Raw genomic sequence first — 19,947 nt, forward strand, 5'->3', positions numbered from 1 at the left:
ATCTCAGAAGCATCATTCTGCCAAACCTTCAGCATGGAGGGGGTAGTGTGTGTGTGTGTGTGTGTGTGTGTGTGTGTGTGTGTGTGTGTGTGTGTGTGTGTGTGTGTGTGTGTGTGTGTGTGTGTGTTTACCCTCTCCAGGTCCTGGGAAGTGGCTGACAGGAGAGTCTGACCGCTGCTGACCCAGTGGCGAGCGAGGATGCCGTACTGACCGAGCCCGATTTCCTCCAGCCAATCATACACCTGCTCTGTGTTCCACTTAGAAAAAGGCACCTTCAGGTCTCTGGGATGGGGAAGAAGATGCAGAAGATTCTCATCAACCAGGGAAACACGTTTCACACGTTAAGGTTAGAGCTTACAGGGTGCTTTTGTACCGTGTGTTCCCTGATCGGGCCAGTCGTGGTCCGGCTGTTGCTCTGAAGCCCCCCCTCTTGAACTCGCCCAGCTCAGGGTCCAGACCCTGGCCGGGACTTCCTGACTGGCTACGACGAATCCTGGAGACAAACCAAAGCACCGTTGAGTGTGTGACCAGAAGAAAGAAAAGCCGTAGAGCAGACGTGTGTGAGAAATGACTGCATCTCTGATGGGTCAGTAAACATTACTGCATGTTCCCAAAATGTACTGCGGATCCTTTGAGTTTCAAATAGCATCCATGAGGATGTGAAGGTTAAGTGAACTCTAATGTGATTAACAGTTGAACAAAAAAATAACTATTCAGTCGTAGCTGGGACGTGAACCTCTTTACGTGTGGGTACACCGCTACAGGACTTACTTCCCCCACAGTTTCTTGATGCCTCTCTGAGTCTTCCTGTTTTCTGGAGAGACTGGAGACCGTTGTCCAGAGTCCACTCCAGAGGACAGGGGGGACTGATCCGCCAGAAGGCCCTCCAGCTTCTCTGGTCCCCCTAAAGAACAAAGAAGGCCATCAGGCTGCTTGTCTTGTTGTGATCATAGTGTTATGGCATACCAGACCACGGGTAAAGATCAGTGTACCAGGATGTTCCTTCAAACGGTGACATCATTCAGGTTAACTTGTAGAGAAACGTTCATTTTGAATGAATAAAATTATGCACTCCAGAACTGAGTTACTGTTTTCCAATGAGTTCTCATCTACAAGTCTGGTTTCAGAAGGTCAGCAAGTAAACCATTAGAAACAACACATAATAATATCTACAGTGTGTGTTTAGCCTAAGCCACTTGCTCGTGGGCATAGATGCAGTACCCACCGACATCATAGAGGTCATGTTTCCCAGGAGATCCTGAGCCAGAGGTTAGTGAAGCAGACAGAGAGCAGAAGCCAGCGTTAGTCACACCCCTGCTGTCTCCAACATAAATCTCACATACATAGAAAGTGTACAAGAAGTCAAGATGGAGTATTCTTGTGTACAGGAAAGTTGTGTTTGCGTAGCTATGAGGACCAGGGTGGAGGCTGTCAGTGGTCCAACATGATCTGAATCGTAATGAGGTCACCCCACGCCCTCTTTCCTCCTCTATTCGTCTTTTACTGCTGTTCTTCCTCCTCTCCATTTTGTTCAATTACGTGTTGCTTTTGCTGCCGCCTCATTCAAGTAGACGTGTTTTGGTGTGCTAGCAGTCGATTCCATTCATTTACTCGTTCACTCTGCAGTGATATTCTGCTTCAACCAGACTGAGAGCGAGTTGGGTGAGGCGGTGAGAGCAAATGGAGGACGTCAGGTTGCATCTTTGTTTGTTGACTTTACATGTCTAAGATAGCTGGAGCGCACAAATCCTTGAGCTCGCGCTCCTCGTCCTCCCACAGCCTCTCTGATTACCCTCCTGTTTTAATCTGGCCCCGTGGAGGCCCACAGATGAACCGCTGTCACTTCCATGCCTATTAGCTTTAAGTGTGTGTGTTTCAGTGAATGCTGATGCGAGAGAGGAGGCATTATCTTCAGCAGCTCTCTGAGTCATGAGGGAGTCCTAATAATCCTTCAGAGCTGCTTCATCCTCGGTAGATGAAGCAGCTCTGACTCTCCTCTCCACTGAACCATGGCTCGTTTTTCTATAGATGTGTGGATCTTGTTTGTCGGAAGACTCTTTTGCTTGACTTCACAGTCAGTGCAACAACAGTGATGACTTATTTCTACTAGAAGTGTATTCCCAGTGTTGAAATCTGAGTAATGTGTGAGCATACAGTACCTAAAGCTGGAGCACTGGCACTCCTGCAGCGGACTGCAGCCCAAACGCAAGCAGAGACAAGAGCAGACAGCAAAGCGGAAAGGAGGACAGGAAAGAGCAGACGAGGGAGAAGTTGGAGGCCAGTTAGTCAACAGAGAGTTATTCAGCAGGTAGAGATTACGCAGCTTTAGAGCTACAGGCTTCATCTAGTAGCATGACTGTCTCATCTTAAACTTCTATGACTTTGTGTGTGTGATGTTGAGAGAGATGTCATCATCTGCATAGAGCAATAGCATCTTTATTGCAATTGGTAAATAAAACTCAAACAGTAACCTGGGAGCGAAGATGAACGTTTGAGAGTGGAGTTGTGAGCTCCGCTTTCAAAAGCAGGACACATTTAACGCTGATGTAACAAGCTGTGTCATCCAGGCCCTGCTAGACAAAACTGTCACTGACTAATGTATGAGATGACAAAGCATATGTGACAGCTGATAGAGAACACTGTGACCGACAGTAGGTGACCTGCTTTAAACCTATATACAGCCATCAACCCGAGGAATAAACAATTTAAATTCCAATCCAGCAAAGTACGCCTCTGACTAAGCTATATTTATTCCTTGTTACTTTTTACATATTTTTGGTGCACTTTATTTCTAATGTTATTGATATCCTTTTAGATTAAAGTTCATTTAGTTCTACACTCATAACCCTTGTGGTTCATATATGTCCATTCAGAGTTTTTCCTTTATCATCTTTTGCGTACTGTATGTTTGAGGAAGAATGCAGAACACTGGAGACTATATTCTGAAAAAACTGTAACAATTCAAACTTATCTTATATTCTTGTAAGTGGAATCATTTTGTGCTAAGTGCAGCTGATCTGAGACCAGTCCTGTAGTTTGTGTACCATCACGTCAGCAGAATGAAAGTCTGACACAAAGCCTTGACTCTTGTTGAGTGGTCTGAGCTTTATTTGTTGTTGCTAACTTTCCTCCCTGAGGCGCAGTGTTCTCTACTGTCAACGCTTTACTTTTAAAGATATAACTGCAGAGGAACGTGAACGTTTATGGTTGATTAGTGCTGAAGATGCTCACTGAGGCTGTAGCCATGGTTGTGGCTGTGGACAGGAGATAAATACTCTCCGTCTCCTTCTGCATCGCCGTTCACCTCGGCTTTAATATCTTTCTTCTTCTTCAGCTTCCCTGGCAGAGTCTGGTACTTGCTCAGCTCCATGGGTGGATTCTGTAGAACATAAATCATAGCTGTGTTAGATCTGTAGCCCGTTCTGATATGTTTAAAAAAATGACCACGTTTTGTGATGAAAGCATAACAGATGACTCAGTAACATTTATCTATCTGGCTCTTATCCTCTGAAAATCAGCACTTAAGTACCCTGAAACCAGGTGATTATATTTCTACGTGTTTTGATCTATATTGCAGCTGTGCTTATACTACAGTATATCTCTATACATGCTGGCCTTAACATCTTTCATAAGATAAAGGAGTCATAATCCGACTGGCCCTTTGCGTGTCCTTTGGAGGATGAATGTCTGCTGATGCAGCATCCAACAGGCATTCAGGGAATAAGAGGAGAAAGGCCAGCAGAAAGGAACAGCTGGGAGGCAGCCATGATGTGGAGCAATACTGACAGCTACTTCAGGTGGGTCTTGGCCCTTTGGTGTGTGTGTGTGTGTGTGTGTGTGTGTGTGTGTGTGTGTGTGTGTGTGTGTGTGTGTGTGTGTGTGTGTGTGTGTGTGTGTGTGTGTGTGTGTGTGTGTGTGTGTGAGTGTGTGTTTGTGTGTCTGTGTGTGTGTGTGTGTCTGTGTGTGCGTGTGTGTGATTATGAGCATGAACATCTGTGAATCATCATGCTCATAATCTTATGTAGATATGTGTGTGTGTGTGTGAGTGAGTGTGGTCATGTAGGGAATGTTTTTACTCAGAGGGAACATTCGGCTGTGAGTGTTGTTTGTCACACTGAGAACACAGGTACATTCACTATACAACTTTATTAACACATGATTCTGACTGGAAAATTACAGTAACCCGTGGTCAGCTGACCAAATTAAGAAACAAAACAAAAAACCCTGTATGTCAAGATCTAAACATGCAAGAATGTGCTTATCTTTTCAACTATCCCTGTTCTCCCATACACATCCAGCATACGTGCACATAGTGTGTTTATGCTGTGTGAGGTCGTGCATCAGATCAGTACCTCTGCCCCTACGTCTGATTCAGTTTCAACTGGCTGGATCTCAACAGTCTTTAGCCGAGACACACAGGAGAGAACACGCAGACACACAAAGCCAGTGTTAGCAGGTTAGCATCACACATTCAGATTATAAGAGTATTAAAGCTTATTTATAAAGAAGGGATTTAGAGGTGTGTTAATCAGGTCTAGCAGATCTAGTACAAAGATTAGTTTGAGGAGATGTTAGCATTACTAAGATCAACCTGCAGCAGGAAACAGCTGGTCTGATACGCAACACCAAACCTTTTGTAAGGATCCACTCTGCAGCTCTTCAAGACTGCTGGACATCAACCTGCGCTGATGCCTGGAATAAAGTTAGAGAAGAGATGTTTCTCTTTTGTTCCAATAGAAATTATAGAAACAGAGAGAACCACTTACCAGGACCCATTAAAGACACCTGTTTCCCCAGCAAACACCAGCGAGGTGTCCATCGAGTTCTGGGTACTAAAACAAATGTCACACATCAGTTAAGATGAACAGGAGATTAAGAAACGTCTATTTGTAATACGAATAAAGTGTTTTTACCTTATGTCCAGTTCCCTCTGGTAAGGAGATGAGGATAACATAAGTGGAGAAGACCCCCTGGAAGAAATCTGTGCAGAGACACAACACCACTTTGAGAATAATGGACAATATCAGTGTCGACTTTTGAGGGAAGTTTGCCTCTGGGGTGAATCCTAACTTCTTCAAATTACATTTCGCAAACTGTCATCTTACCTCTGACCTGAGGAAATCAGAGTGTGCTTTGTGTGTGATGGCTCGGAGTCTTAAACTGCTGCTTAGCTCTTCTTCACTGCTCCCTGTTGGTAAAAAGACACCTATTACAGATATAAAAAACAAGCCAGAAAAAAAACGAGGTTGGGGTTTGTAGAAAAGTCCGGTACAAGGGCATGGTGTAGAGATCCTAAAATTTATAGGGAAAAATTGGATATGTGGATAACACCGAAGGAGGAAAATGATTGCTTCTTCTTTACTATTTCTTAACTGATCCTTCGATGGTCCTGATTCAGTTTCATCTTTATCAGGTTTGTTACAGCAGATAAACACCCTCTACCCTTGGCTTTCTCTTGCATGATTCCATGTGTGAAATCTCATTCTTAGTCAACGCATTCTGTTCATAACCTCGATGAAATCTAGCAATAACAAAACCAAGGCTGTTCAAGGTTATCTGGAGGTCTTTCTGTGATGACTTTGACAGTTTTGAACTGACTGCACTGTTTTCTATTGACCAGACATGATGATTGCGTTCATTGTTTAAATATTTTCACAAAAGAAGGAAGACTCCGATGTTGTGTACTAGTGTAATGTAATATATAACATTGAAGGCTAAATTGGCACACTTTGCTGCTCTTACCTTGTGTGAGTGCCATGACATCCTTCATCTTTCTGTACTGGCCCAGGAGGACGGTCAGCTCCTCTATTCGCCGGTCCTGTCATAAGCAAGTAAAAAGTCATATAGCGATGTGAAAATGAAATTCTAGGGCCTTTTGTCATTCATCAAAACAAAGTGGACATTGAGGATAATTAACCACGAAGCAGCGTGAGCTCCAACAGGCTTACCTTCTCATCGTTTGAAGCTAACAAAGACTCCATCCCCACTTTCAGTCTCTGGTATTCCTGGTCTAACAAAAACAAACCAGGCATTAAAATGTTATTTTGGACCCCCATGTTTACAAAATCTAAGGTGGAGTGAGCATTTTATGTGATGTTGTCAACAGACATGACAGCCATGCTAGTATGAATAAATGAGCAAAACAAACACACACTGACACCATCACCTGGGAGAAGTGCTGATGTGCATCACGGTATAATTAATACCAACAAAATAATTGTAGGTTCCTACAACTGCATTGATAACATGAGGAAACACAATACAGTCACTCAAAACACATATCTACTTGGGGCTGACTCTATCCTTTCAAATACAGACACAGATCTCGAAAGGGCGGCTCCAACAACATTCACATCAGTTTGCTAAAACTATACAGCCTATAAATTGCCAATCATGGGAATAACAAGAATCCTTGTTGCTTAAGCCACACTAAGGACTAAAAGTTTGGATATCTTGGCTTCATCTGTATCCACCGTTATATGTTTCTGCTCTCGTGTGAGTGACCTAACCTCAAAAAGAAGTTCAGGCAAGAATTGCTGGATGAACCCTTTAAAATATTTGGATTATTACAGGCAAATCAACTCTCTATAATGTATAGAGGTTTATACATGCTGATACCAAGGCCAGAGACAAATCAACATATTGATCGTCAGGAGAGTGTATTGATACAGGGGCTGTAGTTGAATCTGATCATGCAGATGTTTGTTTGAAGGTTGTTAATATGTCCCTATTCCATTTCAAGTAAAGGCAGCAACAAGTTAAAAGAGCTATAGTCACAAAAACAATCATAAAGATTTTTTTTTTAAAAAAGCTTCTTATTTCCAGCAATCCAAACCTTTCATTTAATGTTTTTTAACATTCATGTGACTAAGTAGTGGTAGAGTGACAGGATTTATGATCTAATGGGAAGCTAGTACCAGTATGCTCCGGGGAGCTACAGCAAGACAAAGGAGAACACAGATGAACAAAATAAAGGGTAAGAAGTCAAACGTTTATGACCATTATTAGTCATTTTAGAAAATGTACTGGTTTTATCTTCAATTTGATTTTACACATGACAGTTTGTCTTCAAGTGGCCATAGTTTAAACTGTGTGATAAACTCCAAATGAGTGTTAAATGTAGCAGTACCAGCTGGATGTTTTGAAAGGACTTACACTTTCTGCACATTTGTTAGGGCAGCTTCAATGTTTACGATGATCAACACAAAGCAGAGTTGTGGCAGAGTCTCAAGCCAAATATTTTGCCACCAAACAGCAGATGACTACACAATAAAAGTGACTGATTCTATGTTCACATCACATAAAGCATGGGAAAAAAAAGAAAAATCCTGGTGTCAACAGCTGTGTGAGGCAGGGGGGTTTGAATGAAAAATAGACCCACCATAAAAGCACACCATGCTTACATTTGTTAATCAGATGCTTGACATACACCTCCTCTACAGCAGAGGGCAGCAGAGAGTCAAAACAGGTCAAGTACACAGCAGAAGAGAGAAGGACATGTTGATTAGATGTTACAGTAATCTGAGTTGACAGATACATCCACTCAGACACGTGCATTTACAGTGATTGGTCAGCCTGTCTGTTGTGTGTACCTCTCTCTGCATTGTCATTGGCTGTGCCCCCCCTGGCCAACAGCTGGGTCTGCAGGCATTCGATCTCAGCATCTTTGGAGGCCAGTAGCTGCTGTAGGTCAGAGATTTCTGCCTGTGGAGGAAAGCAGAGAGCATGTCTGTGAGCTGTGTCAGTCTTCCAGGTCAGTGGATATCAGGAGTTTTAGAGAGTTTTTACACAACTAGATTTACAGTACTTTATTAAATACAGTATTTTATCTACTGGCTGATGAAACACTTGAATAACATATTTTGTTTTAATGTGAGAGCTGTCACAGTCACATATGATGATGTGTGAATTGTTGTCTGATCTCTCCAAGAATGAGAACTGACAGTACTGTGAGCTGATTAAGTCTAACACCCCTCAAATATAACGGCTAGGGATTGACAAAATACCTGATCCTACAGAGCCAGACAACCCCACGCACCTCTACTTTGGTCAACGCCCACACAAAGCAAGCGAAGTTCAGTATGTGTTTACCATTCTATTGGTTCCACCCCAGTTCTCTCCTCACCGACACACAACTGAATTCATGACGCTACATCAGCGTTAGGCGAGCTAATGAAAGAAGACACCTTTGCCATGACAGCAACTGACATACAAAACACTGGCCAAAAAAAGACGGCATGTTAAAAATGAATCACTGGAAGCGTCACCCCAGAGATGCATCATGGTCCATCATGAGTTTACATGGGTGCTTCTCCAATAATTAATGAAAACTCATAGAACTTTTTTTCATACTTAAAACTGTGAAAATGCAGTATACTTTATATTTATTACAAATAAATATTTATATTTAGTTTTAATCTTGATCATTTTGGTTTCTTCTTAGTTAGACTCTTCTGATGTTGCCTCTGGTTCAGGAGTGATCTGACACCAGGAATGAGACACTTGTAGTCTGTCTGCTGGACACGTCTGTGTTTGGTGGCTCCAGCTTCACTCCACTCCTTATGAAGCTCCTCCAACTTCATGAATTGGCTTTGCAATCTTCTCAAGGTTTAGGGTTATCCCAGTTACTTGTGCACCTTTTCTTCTGCATGTCTGCCCTTCATGTTCCATAAACACCATCTGATTCAACACTCTGTGAAAAGCCAGCCCCTCTCTATGATTACAAATGTTTACTGAAAGATTCAGAGTATCTACCTTATATAACTAGTGATTAGCTTAAACTTAAATAAATTTGATTCAAATATTATTCAATTTTTGTTTTCCTTAGCTGTACGCATTAATTAGCGAACTAAAACTAAAAATGTTCCAGTTAATTTTGTTCACATATAAAGGGTCTATATTACAATTTTCCTGTTCTGAAATAACTGATGAAATTTTTGAACCTTTCCATGATAATGTGGCTTTTAGAGCCGAGGGATGACACAAACAATACAGAAAAAACAATGCAGACACTAGACATTTCACTATACCCATACTTAACTAGGCCTGTTTTTTTTTTTTCTATACCCTTTCTATTTGTATATTCTTGATGGGTTATTTATTAATCTTTCTATTTGATGTTGTACTACTTTCTATGTGCTGTTGCTTTCTGTGTACTTTTTCTGTGTTTTGTGTACTTACTGTGCTGTGTGTAGTGCAACAGTGAAATTAATTTCCCTGACGGAACCTCCTTAAGGGATAAATAAAGTTATACTCTACTCTACTCTACTCTACTCTACTGTACTACTGATGACTGATGGCTAATACATAGGCTTTCTCACACTTGCACCAAGATGCACACCAACATCAACATCACTCCTACATCTCCTTTCTCCTAAAATCCAATTCATTCACTCTTACTTTGTTCTTTCTGACCCAACTGTCAGTGATTACTTCTTCAATGTATCTCCACACATTTTGTCACAGTTTAATCAACCAATCACTTTCATTGTTGCTGACAAACTTCAGACCTGCCCACTTTCTGTTTCTGTTGGCTGTCATCTCAGTGAAAAATCATTGGGAACCTCCTCCCCTAATTCTCCTCCTTTTTAGCACTTTGTGACCTGGAGTCCACCCCTCAACCCACCCAGAATGAAGTCTCTTGTGACTGAAATGTTGATTGGAGGGGTACTTTTTTACTTAACTGTGAGTTAAAGCCTTCTCAAAGGTTGAAATAAAATAACACCTAATAGAGCTGCTGAGGAACCAGAGCTACGGAGAAGATATGTTGGAACAATCATGCAGACAGAGTGGTGATATGTTAGGAATGAAAACTTCACACCTCGTGCAGCTGTATGAAAATAAAGGACATTAAGTCAAAGAAACCTACAGTATAGGGCAATAGGTTTAATACAGTTCCTGCACCTTCTTAGTTATTTTACTCCAAAAATGTTGCTGAGGTCTGTTACACATAGGTGATGGTTTTAAGGTTGCAATAATAAACTTGACTAATATTAAAAAATGCACTCTCATACTGTAATATCCTTTATCAGTTTCTTCATCAGCTCACAGTCCTTCCTACATGAACACTTGTGATTTATTTTTAAAAAAACCCAGCCAAAACAAGTGACTGACAACAGGTGCTCATGGGAAAGAATAAAGAAATTAGGTTTAAGTTAAAAGCAACAGTTAATAACAAAGAAAAATAACGGGACAGAGGCAAACAGTGCTAGCTACGGCACAGTGTACAACTATGTAGGAAAAAAAACACAGAAAGCAGCAAGAAACACAGATAAGCAGCAAGGTACAAGAGGCAGAAGAGGAGGAAGAGAAGGAGGAAGAGGAGGCACCTGTGCGCTGCGCCAGCGCTCCTCCCAGTGCTGCTTCTCCAGCTGTGTGTGCTCCACAGTCAGCTTGAGGCTGGACAGCTGGGTCATGAGCGACTGGTAACACACATGAAGAGAATAAGAGATGGAGAGCTGGAGAGCAGGGACAAAGGAGGAGGGTAATGATGGGGGGATTCAGAGATGAGGAAGGATAGTGAAGAAGGACGAGCCACATGAAGGGGTTAAAAGAGAAGAGAAGATATGTATAAAGAGTGAAGGAGGGAGAGGAAGAAGGAAGCACTGTAAGCACAAAGCAAGCAACGGCAATTTGAAAACCTTAAAATGAATCAAAGACAAACAATAGTTAGAAATGTTAGGATAAAGTTTTTTAATCTAAGGAAGTCATGTGGTCATGTGGTAAAGTCATGTGGTGAAACCACAACATGCTCAAAAGCATTCATTTAGTTTGATTTGACAGAAAACCAAATTATGAGGCTTCCACCAAGTTGCTCTGTAACACGACCTCCACGCTGGTGTGTTGGAAAAAATGCAGTCCACAAATGACTTGATAGTTTAGTTTATATCCTGTTAGTGTTGTATATGTCTGTTAGTGTAGTATACTGTATGTCCTGTAGTGTCGTGTATGTTCAATTAGTGTAGTGTATGTCTGGTGGTATGTCCTGTCCTATGTTAGTGTTTATTTTTTCTCCTGTTTATCAAGTACTTATTTATTATGTATGTCTGGGCAGTGGATATCTGCAATTTCTTAAGGGATTAATAAAGTAATCAATTGATCGGTCGGTCGGTCTGTCTGTCTGTCTCTGTCTGTCTGTCTGTCTGTTTGTTTCTCTATCTATCTAAAGACTTTCAATGACTTACAAAGAATGAAACTGTGATGAAGGTGAAGTCTGTCTTTAAATGTTAGTGATTTTTCTTTTAATACTACAGGTTCTTTTAACGGTAGAGGTCTCTCTTTTAATTGTAGTGGTTTCTCTTTTAATTATAGTGGTTTCTCTTTTAATTATAGTGGTTTGTCTTTTAATTATAGTGTTTTCTCTTTTAATTATAGTGGATTCAAATTTAACGGTAGAGGTCTCCTTTATGGCAGAAATGTGTCTATTCCTCATCATTAAGGCACAAATCAGATTTCCATCACACACAGAAACATGACTGCAACATGAATTACTACGGCATTCATGTTTAAGAAATAACTTTTTTCAGTCTTGCTGAGAGATTAAAACCACTATTAAGTGTAGTGTGAAAAGGTTTGGTAACTGTCAGTCTACTGCTTCACATCGCAGAATGCAGGAGTGCAGAAGTAGAACCCCCCCACCACCACCACCATCATTCCTGCATGGGACAAATTCTTGTCTGCACTGATGTTGCTGTATCCATATTTTCTAGAGTTTTACAATGAGGTACACATTACCAACTTATTTCCTCATCCAGACCACTGGACCATGTAACACTGATATAAAGTAACACTGATATGTCTCAAACACACACAGGACATATATGTATGAGTGACTGGTTCAGGTCTAAGCTTCGTACCTTTGTGCCTCTGAGTTTCCTCTCATACTGGCCCTTCTCACCCTCCAGCTCCTCCACTTTTTTCTTCAGCTGCTTCACTTCTTGCAACAAATCCTATAGAACAGCAGAGAAACAAATCAAAACATCTTTTTATTCCCATGGGTTTGACAGATACAGATCTATCTAGCAGTAAAGTCATGCTTGTGAGTTATTCTAAAGTTCTGAAAATGACCCAAATCCCAGCTGAACGTAAGAAACATTACTGAAGCATACACATGCCAGTAATTAAATGGAAGGGCTTTCAAACATCAGGATTACATTCAGTGCAGTTATAAAGGTCTTTAGGGCTGGATGGTTGAGTGGTTAATAAAGGAAACCTGACCCTCCTGAAACAGACACCACGGCGTGCAGTTACAAACAAGCAGAAAAAGGATGAACCTGAGGACCCAAAACAAAACCGAAAGCCATCTAGGCTGTACATCTGCCAGCCACACGTTGCTGCCGTGCTAAGAAAACCTTGTTAACACTTCCTACAGTTACGGAACGGTTGCATGACCCATTCACCTGGTCAGTGTAGAAGGAAACCGACAGATCAAAACTTTGTTAGTAGAGGGAGGTACCAGTGGCATGCAAGCAAACCACATCAAACCACTAAAAACACCGTTTCCATGACTCAATCTGAAAGAATGTGGGAAGAATCAGAAGATTCTGATTGGCTTAAAAGATATTTTTCCAATACTTCACATACATGAGGAATTGGTAATGAAACATATGTCTGAGTTAATGTGCCCCTACTGTGTGTCATATAAGTCGATCGTATGACTTATTCAAGGGTTCTTTCTTTAGCCTTATTGTTACTGATTCAACAACCTCAATAACCCCTAAAATGTATGGAAGTATTTGAAAAATTTTCTATATTTGTAAAAAAAAACATTGTACAGCATGACCCCATCATCCTGCACTGCACACACAGACACACTACAAGAGCTTGTTAGTTTGATTCTGTGGAAGTTTCCGGGTACCGGGTGGTGTGTGGACTGGTTAAAAAGGGAGAGGAGGAGAACAGAAGAAATGATGGGGAAGGAAGAGAGGATGAGTTCATCCATCAAGTCTCCCTACGTGTACAGTCTGTCCTCCTTTGCGCATCTGGGCATCAGAGCCAGACAGGCTCAGGTCTGAGCAGGCTGACCCGACCTGAGGGCTGTGGCCCTCAACTTGGATGCCACTGAGCTGCCCCTGCTGTGCCTCCTTCTCCTCTAGGGCCCGTTTTTCCTGGATACGAGTGCTGATCTCCTCATGAAACCTGCACATCTGCTCCTGGAGCTCACTGATGAGATTTACCACACACTGGGAGGGAAGGAGCAGGGGAGGAAAATTAAGGACAATGGACAAGATGAATTGTTGAGATCAAGGAGAGGAGAAAGATGAAGGAATTAAAGTGAGATGGAAGAAGAGTAAGACACGAGTTTATCTGTAGACCTAATCAGGATTTGTAAGGAAAACTTCCTGAATTTAAAGACGAGAGCGCTTGGAGGATTAAAGGGAAAAAACATTAAAAATCAGAAACAAGGATGAATCACAACTCAAAACACTGACGTTACGAGCAAGTGCCCTGAGTACAAACGTAACAACAGTAAAACAACTTTCCAAAATTATACTGTTATACAAACTGAGGCAGTATCATTTTTGTTAGAGCTGTCTTTGGCTGTAGTTACTGCTGGTGTGCCTGACTGAAATGTGCCTGGACCGTGGCCTTGGATCATGGTCACTGTGGGGAAGATGGATCAGCAATAGGGCCGTTAATTCAGAGATACACCACTGTATTGTTCTATTCATACATACAATGATTGTAAAGACATTTACTGTCTTAACATTTCATAAAATACATAAAAACTTTACCTCACACTTTGGCTGTGCTACATGTTACTGTGGCATTTAATTGCATAATCAGTTGATTTGTTGGCCAATCACACAAATATAAGTCTGTGTACAGTATATTGAAGTTTTGTAATTTAAGACATTATTGTACAATCGGTTGTTCACGTTCTGTGTTTACATTTATTTATCTACATTTATCTTTATGAGAAAGATAGTAAGAGATCATTGTATACACGAAGGATAGCATGTCTACGGCCAGATAATTTCCAACTTGGAGCTTGTAAATCTTTTTCTTAGCCAGACAAATAAAAAAAATGCATCAAAACCCTTTATAATTGCAGATCTTGTTCCTCGACAGCTGTTGTTAAGGTAAAGCAAAGTGTTCATCAGACAGCAATAACGTTGTGTGTGGTTGGTGTGGTTTCCTGAGGTGAAAGTGGTCTGTCCTCAGGAATGCTCAGAAAGGGATGCTTGTCATTCTTCCTGCCAGCTGACCGGAGCCTCGCAGCTGTTGCTCACCACAAACACCGCCGCCCTCAATCACTTTACTGACAAAAATGTAGACGATGCCAGTTGATAAAAACAAAACAAACATCCCTGCAAATCGGATACGTTGGATTTAGGTGAATTTGTGTGTAAGATCTCGCTACTACATTAACTGCACATAAACTTGTCAGTCTGAACCGCTGTGTTAGACACCGCAGAAGCACGACTGATGGTGACAACTTACTGAGTCGTTTGCTCAGAGAAGCAGCCTTGTGATCCCTGAAACAGCTCAAGAATGAGTTCAGCTGTTTCTTTGTTGAACTAACCGCTACTGTCATTGAGGTCGGCATGTGGCAATTCAAAGCCCGTTAAAGTCTCACCATGACAGAAGTGTGCACACACACCATTGCTCTAAGAAAAATATCAAACGGAATGACTTCATTTCTTAACAGTGAATCTTTACAGGTAACCAAATCACGTGACCAGTTCTGATTTCAAACTAGACCTGACTGTCCTATAGCTCCTGTTGGGAGACATGCCCAGGCTACAAAGTCCTTAGATTAATCGATTACTGTCAGAATAAGACATGAGAAGTACAACAATTAATAGTTCTGTAAATGAACACCAGACCAAAAATGTTGCTTCTGGTCGTGCGAAAGCAACTGAGGGAAAACTGCTACCAGGAGTCAGAAACACCACGTCCTGCAGGACCTGGATGCTCCTTCTTATACATCAAGCCCGATCCTCCCAGCCTCTCCGACTCTGTATACTTCTAATGTTGTTTATCACACTCCATCCATTCATGTGTGCAGAATATGGGCCTCTGCATGCCAGATATGCTGTAGCCTGTTTGTTCAATCAAACTGCAACCCTGGCGGCAGGATGTCTTCCGACAGCTTAACAAATACATTGACGTGTATACAAACACAAATAAACACAGCGTTCGCAGTACCTTGTACTGTCAGTGGACAGTGATGGGTGCCACAATGAACAACTTCAATCAAAGAAAACCTTCAGGACAGGCAAATACTGCTCATCTGGACTCAGGTGGCTGGGATGTTTAAGTGGATATGTGCACACATCTCATTATTTGTGCTTGATATCTGTGACAACAATCTTTTCCAACTGAAGCAGAAACTACTGAGGGATGTACCAACGAGGGCAGCGTCATTGGTTTCTGATGAAATAAACAAAAAGAGCAGGTAGTAAGAAAAAAATGCCGTTGTTCTATGGTGTTTTCATTGCGAGTGTCTGAGGATGACCTGACCTGACCACTTAACAATGTTTATCTTGTAAGACAATACCTCTTACAAGGAGAAGTCCACAGGATTTACAAAACCTACTGTATTGATTTTCTCTAAGATCTATTGGCTACCCTACTTTTTGATCATTTGACTGGGGAACTGTTTTTAAGTCACACCTTAATTGCAAATCTTACATGTGTATCTGCAGCATTAAATGTTAATGACTAACAGACAGCCAGTGTTATAATTTAAGACTTTACACACGTTAAGGTAAAGAATTGTCCAGGTCACATACCCAAATTCACAATCAATCAATCAATCAATCAATCAATCAATCAACATTTATTTATACAGCGCTTAATCACATTATAGAAAGTAAAGACAACTATGCGTGTCTGCTCCACAATTTGATTTTTCTTACTTGTCACATTATTTTTTTTATAATCCTGCAGACTATAAATAAAACCATTACCACCTCATCAAACTTAAATTTTGTGTCCCAGGACACAGATGAACCAGATACTGGAAATCTGGAAAACTTCTCTCACAACACAACAGGAGAATGACATGTCAGTGGGTTCTCAAACCTGTTGCATCCATGTAAAGATACTTAAATAAAGAGGACGTGACTACACTATGGTCCCACGAAAAAAATAAATTAACTTGAAAATCTCAACAAATGGTTAATCTAGATTTCTTTGGGTTTCTTAGTTCTGTTTTTGTTTCTAGTTTCCATAATGATAGTATTCAGAAAGTATTGATGATTTTCATTCTATTGATCTATTCAGTTAATACACCAAATTACATTTCCACACAGTCCATTCCCTGTGTGGATGAGCCGTCACCTCTGTAATGACTTACTGACAACTGTGAGGCTTATAAGACAGACCCAGTTCATACCAAGCTCACATTCCACCAATCACATGCCTGACTAGTGGGATTTATCAGCCAACACAGTAAGATTACAAATACGTATTTTGCTAAGGTGGTTGGTGAATTTTATGGACTGAACTCATTAATGGGCACTAAGCTCTGCCTATCAAGTAAAAGCATGCTTACGTCGACAAATGACTTCTCAGTTGTTAGAACTTCAGGGTATTGTAACTGCTTCTTGGGGGAAATGTTATTCCCTGCCACAAAAACAAGTGATGCATTTGTCCAAACAGTGACAACTGAGCAGAAGATGTTAGCTAGAACAACAATGCTGAGCATAGAACTAAAACAGGTTCATTGTGTAGCAAGACAAGGCTTACAGCAACTTAAAAGCTGACTACTTGCAGACATTTCGTGTAGCAAAATCCCTGATGGGATGGTTTCCTAGCTGGGAAAACATTTATTTTGGTAGGTGGTTGGGTGGATTACTGTGGTCACAGAAACTTCTGGTTGCTATGACTTACTTTGGCTCAGAGACAATGATAACATTGAAAATAGACAAACGACTGACATGCATCGAGCATGTCTAAGGGTAACATGAGCTATTCACATAAGGAATATTAATATTTTCCTTCCGCTAAACAGGAGGCATAAGTAGAAGTGTCTTGCTCTGAATGTGCCTCATTTATATATGAACAGAGTGAGTCTTATTGCAGCAGTTTTTCATTCTTTAGTTAATTAATTTTATTGGAGTAACCTTTATCAGACAGGTGACTGCTATTGGTAATTTGATTTTATACACAACTTTGAAACATTTTGAAAAATGCTACAATAGAAAAGGTTTTTCCTGTCCTCCAGTAATTCTCTAAGGGTAAAGTATGTCAGTATAAAGGGTTAAAACCAAATGAGGTACAGGCGCAGACTAAATAGTTTTAGCACTAATGCCGCACTTTTCCCTGAACACATGAATCAAACCAAAGCATGTTTTAACAAGACAAATAACTAGGAGATACATGCAGCAGGAGAGGAAAAACAACTTATTTACATTTAGCATATAACAGACAATCTCTCATGTAAAAATGAACAGAGAGCTACAATAGCTCTGGGGGCATGATCCTGAGTGGATCATGAAATCCTCAATCAAACTTAAGATATTTCTATCTGGACACACTAACAGACAAGCATCACCATCGATCAATGCTTCTGTGTGATTTAGTCTTTTCTCTGAGCATATCCAATATTTTATCGTGACAATATTATAAACAGGTTAAAGTTGGAGTCACCACCGATGAATGACAAATTCTTCTTTTCTCACTCAATTATTTTAAACATTTTACAGTTGATGTAAGTTTTTAATCTTTTTTATAGCATTCCTTACCTCAGCTTTGTTCTGCTCTGCATCTGCAGGATCTGGTGGTTTTGTGTTGGTGTGTGTCTCCTCCATGCTGACAAGCTTCAGTTTGAGGTACGAGACCTCGTCCACCAGATCTAACTTCTGAGTCTCCAGTGAGGTCCTGCTCATCAGCTCCTGTACACACACACACAGACTGTATTGTAGGACAGATTCTCACACGCGAGCTGTTTATACAAACCAAAACTATATATCAAACACACATACAGATATTGAGGATCACGTCCATGAGAAGTTAGCATGCTGCTCCACTCAGTTCAATGTTGTTCCCACACTGACAGAGCAGGAGAGAGTGGGGGCCCAGACCCTACACAGCTAAATATACACACTGACACACACAGGCAAGCTAAGGACTCTATTAATATAGCTAAGCTTCTCTGGTATAGGCCAGAGGAGCATAAGTGTGTCTAAAAGAGAGAGAGACCAAAGGAAACATAAAGAAGTGTGTTTGACTGACTCATATAAAACAGCTTTCTGCTAAATCAGTTTTTGATGCTTTCATTTCCTCATTTAAACTACTTTCAGACCCACTTCCTCTTCTCTAGACGTCTCCTGAAATTGTTATTGTTGTTTAACCTCCAAACTCCTTACAGTGTTACAGTAAATTTACTTTCTTCCGTCTAGCCTGTTCTAATTCTTCAACTAAAACAAATGACACAAAGGTAGTCAGTGGAGTTTTGTCTGTTACAGGACAGACATACGTATTGAGATCTGCTCAAGGTTTCTGCCAGGTAAAGGCGGGTTTTCTTGCTCATGGGGAATCGCTAGGTTTCTGCAGATCAGAGAGTCTAAATTTGAGATAACATTTAATCTTGAGGCAACTTTTGCTGTGATTTGGCTCTACATATACGACTGCCTTGACTTATTTCTAAGAGGGGCAGCAGCAGTTATGTCCACCAAGTCTGGAGACCAGAGAGTGGTCGATTCAAGACCTGTGTCGGGTGAAAATATTTTCTGGGCTTGCACTGGGAGGTAGTATGACTAAGCCACTGTGGCTCAGTGTAAAAGAATTGAGTAAGCCACAAAAAGCCACATTCTCTCCAAGACAGTGGCGCAGCGCGCCGCGCCGCCGAGCGTTGGAAAGAGTGAGAGAATAAGTTTGTTTTCTTATGTTATCGCTCGGGGATTTTCGCGAGTCCAAAAAACTTGTAAGTTTTAGCCTTTTTTTTCCTAAAAATAAGAACGTCACTGTGGATACACAGGCTAAAAACCTTGTAGCCACTCTGGAATTTACTACGCCTATGGCGTAGTGGCGATCGGCTAGTGCGAGCCCAGATTTTGGAGTGTGAACTGGCAGTTGGAGGTGCCAGTTCACCTCCCAAGCACTGCCGAGGCACCCTTGAGCAAGGCACTGTCCCCTACAAGTTGCTCATTGGGGGCACCAGGAGGGAGCTACCCACCGCTCTACCTCCCCATCACTTGCACGCCTATAGGCCCCTGGTGTATGTGTGTGTGTGTGTGTGTGTGTGTGTGTGTGTGTGTGTGTGTTTTGTGTGTTTGTGTGTGTTTGTGTTTGTGTGTGTGTGTGTGTGTGTGTGTGTGTGTGTGTGTGTGTGTGTGTGTGTGTGTGTGTGTGTGTGTGTGTGTGTGTGTGTGTGTGTGTGTGTGTGTGAAAGAGAGCTAGCGAGAGAGAGAGTGAGAAGGGATGTGTGTTATGGGGCATCTACTGGGGATTAAAAAAGTTTATTTCATTTCAAGTTTTACAAAAAAGTAGTGCTGTCAGGCGATTAAAAAATTTATCTAATTAATTACAGGATTTGTAATTAATTAATCTAATTAATTTTTAATCTCATACCTGCTAAAGGCCCCCAAATAAAGAATTTGAATTCTAGGACATTACAAAATTGTGATGCATGACTAATCAATAGAATGCACCAAGAAGAGAAGATTTGAAATCCACATTTTTATTGGTTAAGTGTGCTTTATAAATGAAATTCAAAAGAGAAAAGGCCAAGCACATCAGCAAACCAATTAGGCCAGGTGTATTTCTCAAAAATACAATGTAAATACAGCTAAACAAAATAGTAAAATTCAGAAATAAAATAAGGCTGAGTCTCAAATAGGCACATAAGCAGACTCTCAATCAAAATGAATACTAAAGCTGACTGAATACAGCAATTCAAAATGAATAGTATAACATGCCTCTAAATAAGGCAACATCAATAGCAAGATGCCAACAGGCTTTTCCTTTAAAAGGGTAAGCTAACGTTCAACTCTGTGT

The 19,947-nt window shown here is 41.0% G+C and overlaps 1 protein-coding gene across 14 annotated transcripts in view; it reads right to left on the minus strand.

Moving 5' to 3' along the window:
- ppfibp2b (PPFIA binding protein 2b) overlaps window positions 1-19,947 on the minus strand; it is a 77,523-nt gene that overhangs the window by 2,784 nt on the left and 54,792 nt on the right. For 9 of the 14 annotated variants that reach the window (XM_068311989.1, XM_068311991.1, XM_068311986.1 and 6 more), the window contains 15 exons: window positions 17,694-17,843; window positions 12,954-13,181; window positions 11,856-11,948; window positions 7,593-7,704; window positions 7,404-7,436; window positions 5,949-6,010; window positions 5,743-5,818; window positions 5,106-5,188; window positions 4,914-4,981; window positions 4,767-4,832; window positions 4,632-4,692; window positions 3,232-3,379; window positions 772-904; window positions 374-493; window positions 132-282 (listed from right to left, as the gene is read on the minus strand). In XM_068311989.1, coding sequence (XP_068168090.1) covers window positions 132-282; window positions 374-493; window positions 772-904; window positions 3,232-3,379; window positions 4,632-4,692; window positions 4,767-4,832; window positions 4,914-4,981; window positions 5,106-5,188; window positions 5,743-5,818; window positions 5,949-6,010; window positions 7,404-7,436; window positions 7,593-7,704; window positions 11,856-11,948; window positions 12,954-13,181; window positions 17,694-17,843 — 1,584 coding nt within the window. Of the gene's footprint in view, window positions 1-131; window positions 283-373; window positions 494-771; window positions 905-3,231; window positions 3,380-4,631; window positions 4,693-4,766; window positions 4,833-4,913; window positions 4,982-5,105; window positions 5,189-5,742; window positions 5,819-5,948; window positions 6,011-7,403; window positions 7,437-7,592; window positions 7,705-11,855; window positions 11,949-12,953; window positions 13,182-17,693; window positions 17,844-17,933; window positions 18,060-19,947 lie in introns of those variants that run through there. The other 5 variants (XM_068311988.1, XM_068312002.1, XM_068312001.1 and 2 more) reach the window with 4 other exon arrangements.

This window comes from Antennarius striatus, chromosome 4, assembly GCF_040054535.1.
Source record: "Antennarius striatus isolate MH-2024 chromosome 4, ASM4005453v1, whole genome shotgun sequence".
In the NCBI taxonomy this organism is placed as follows: domain Eukaryota; kingdom Metazoa; phylum Chordata; class Actinopteri; order Lophiiformes; family Antennariidae; genus Antennarius; species Antennarius striatus.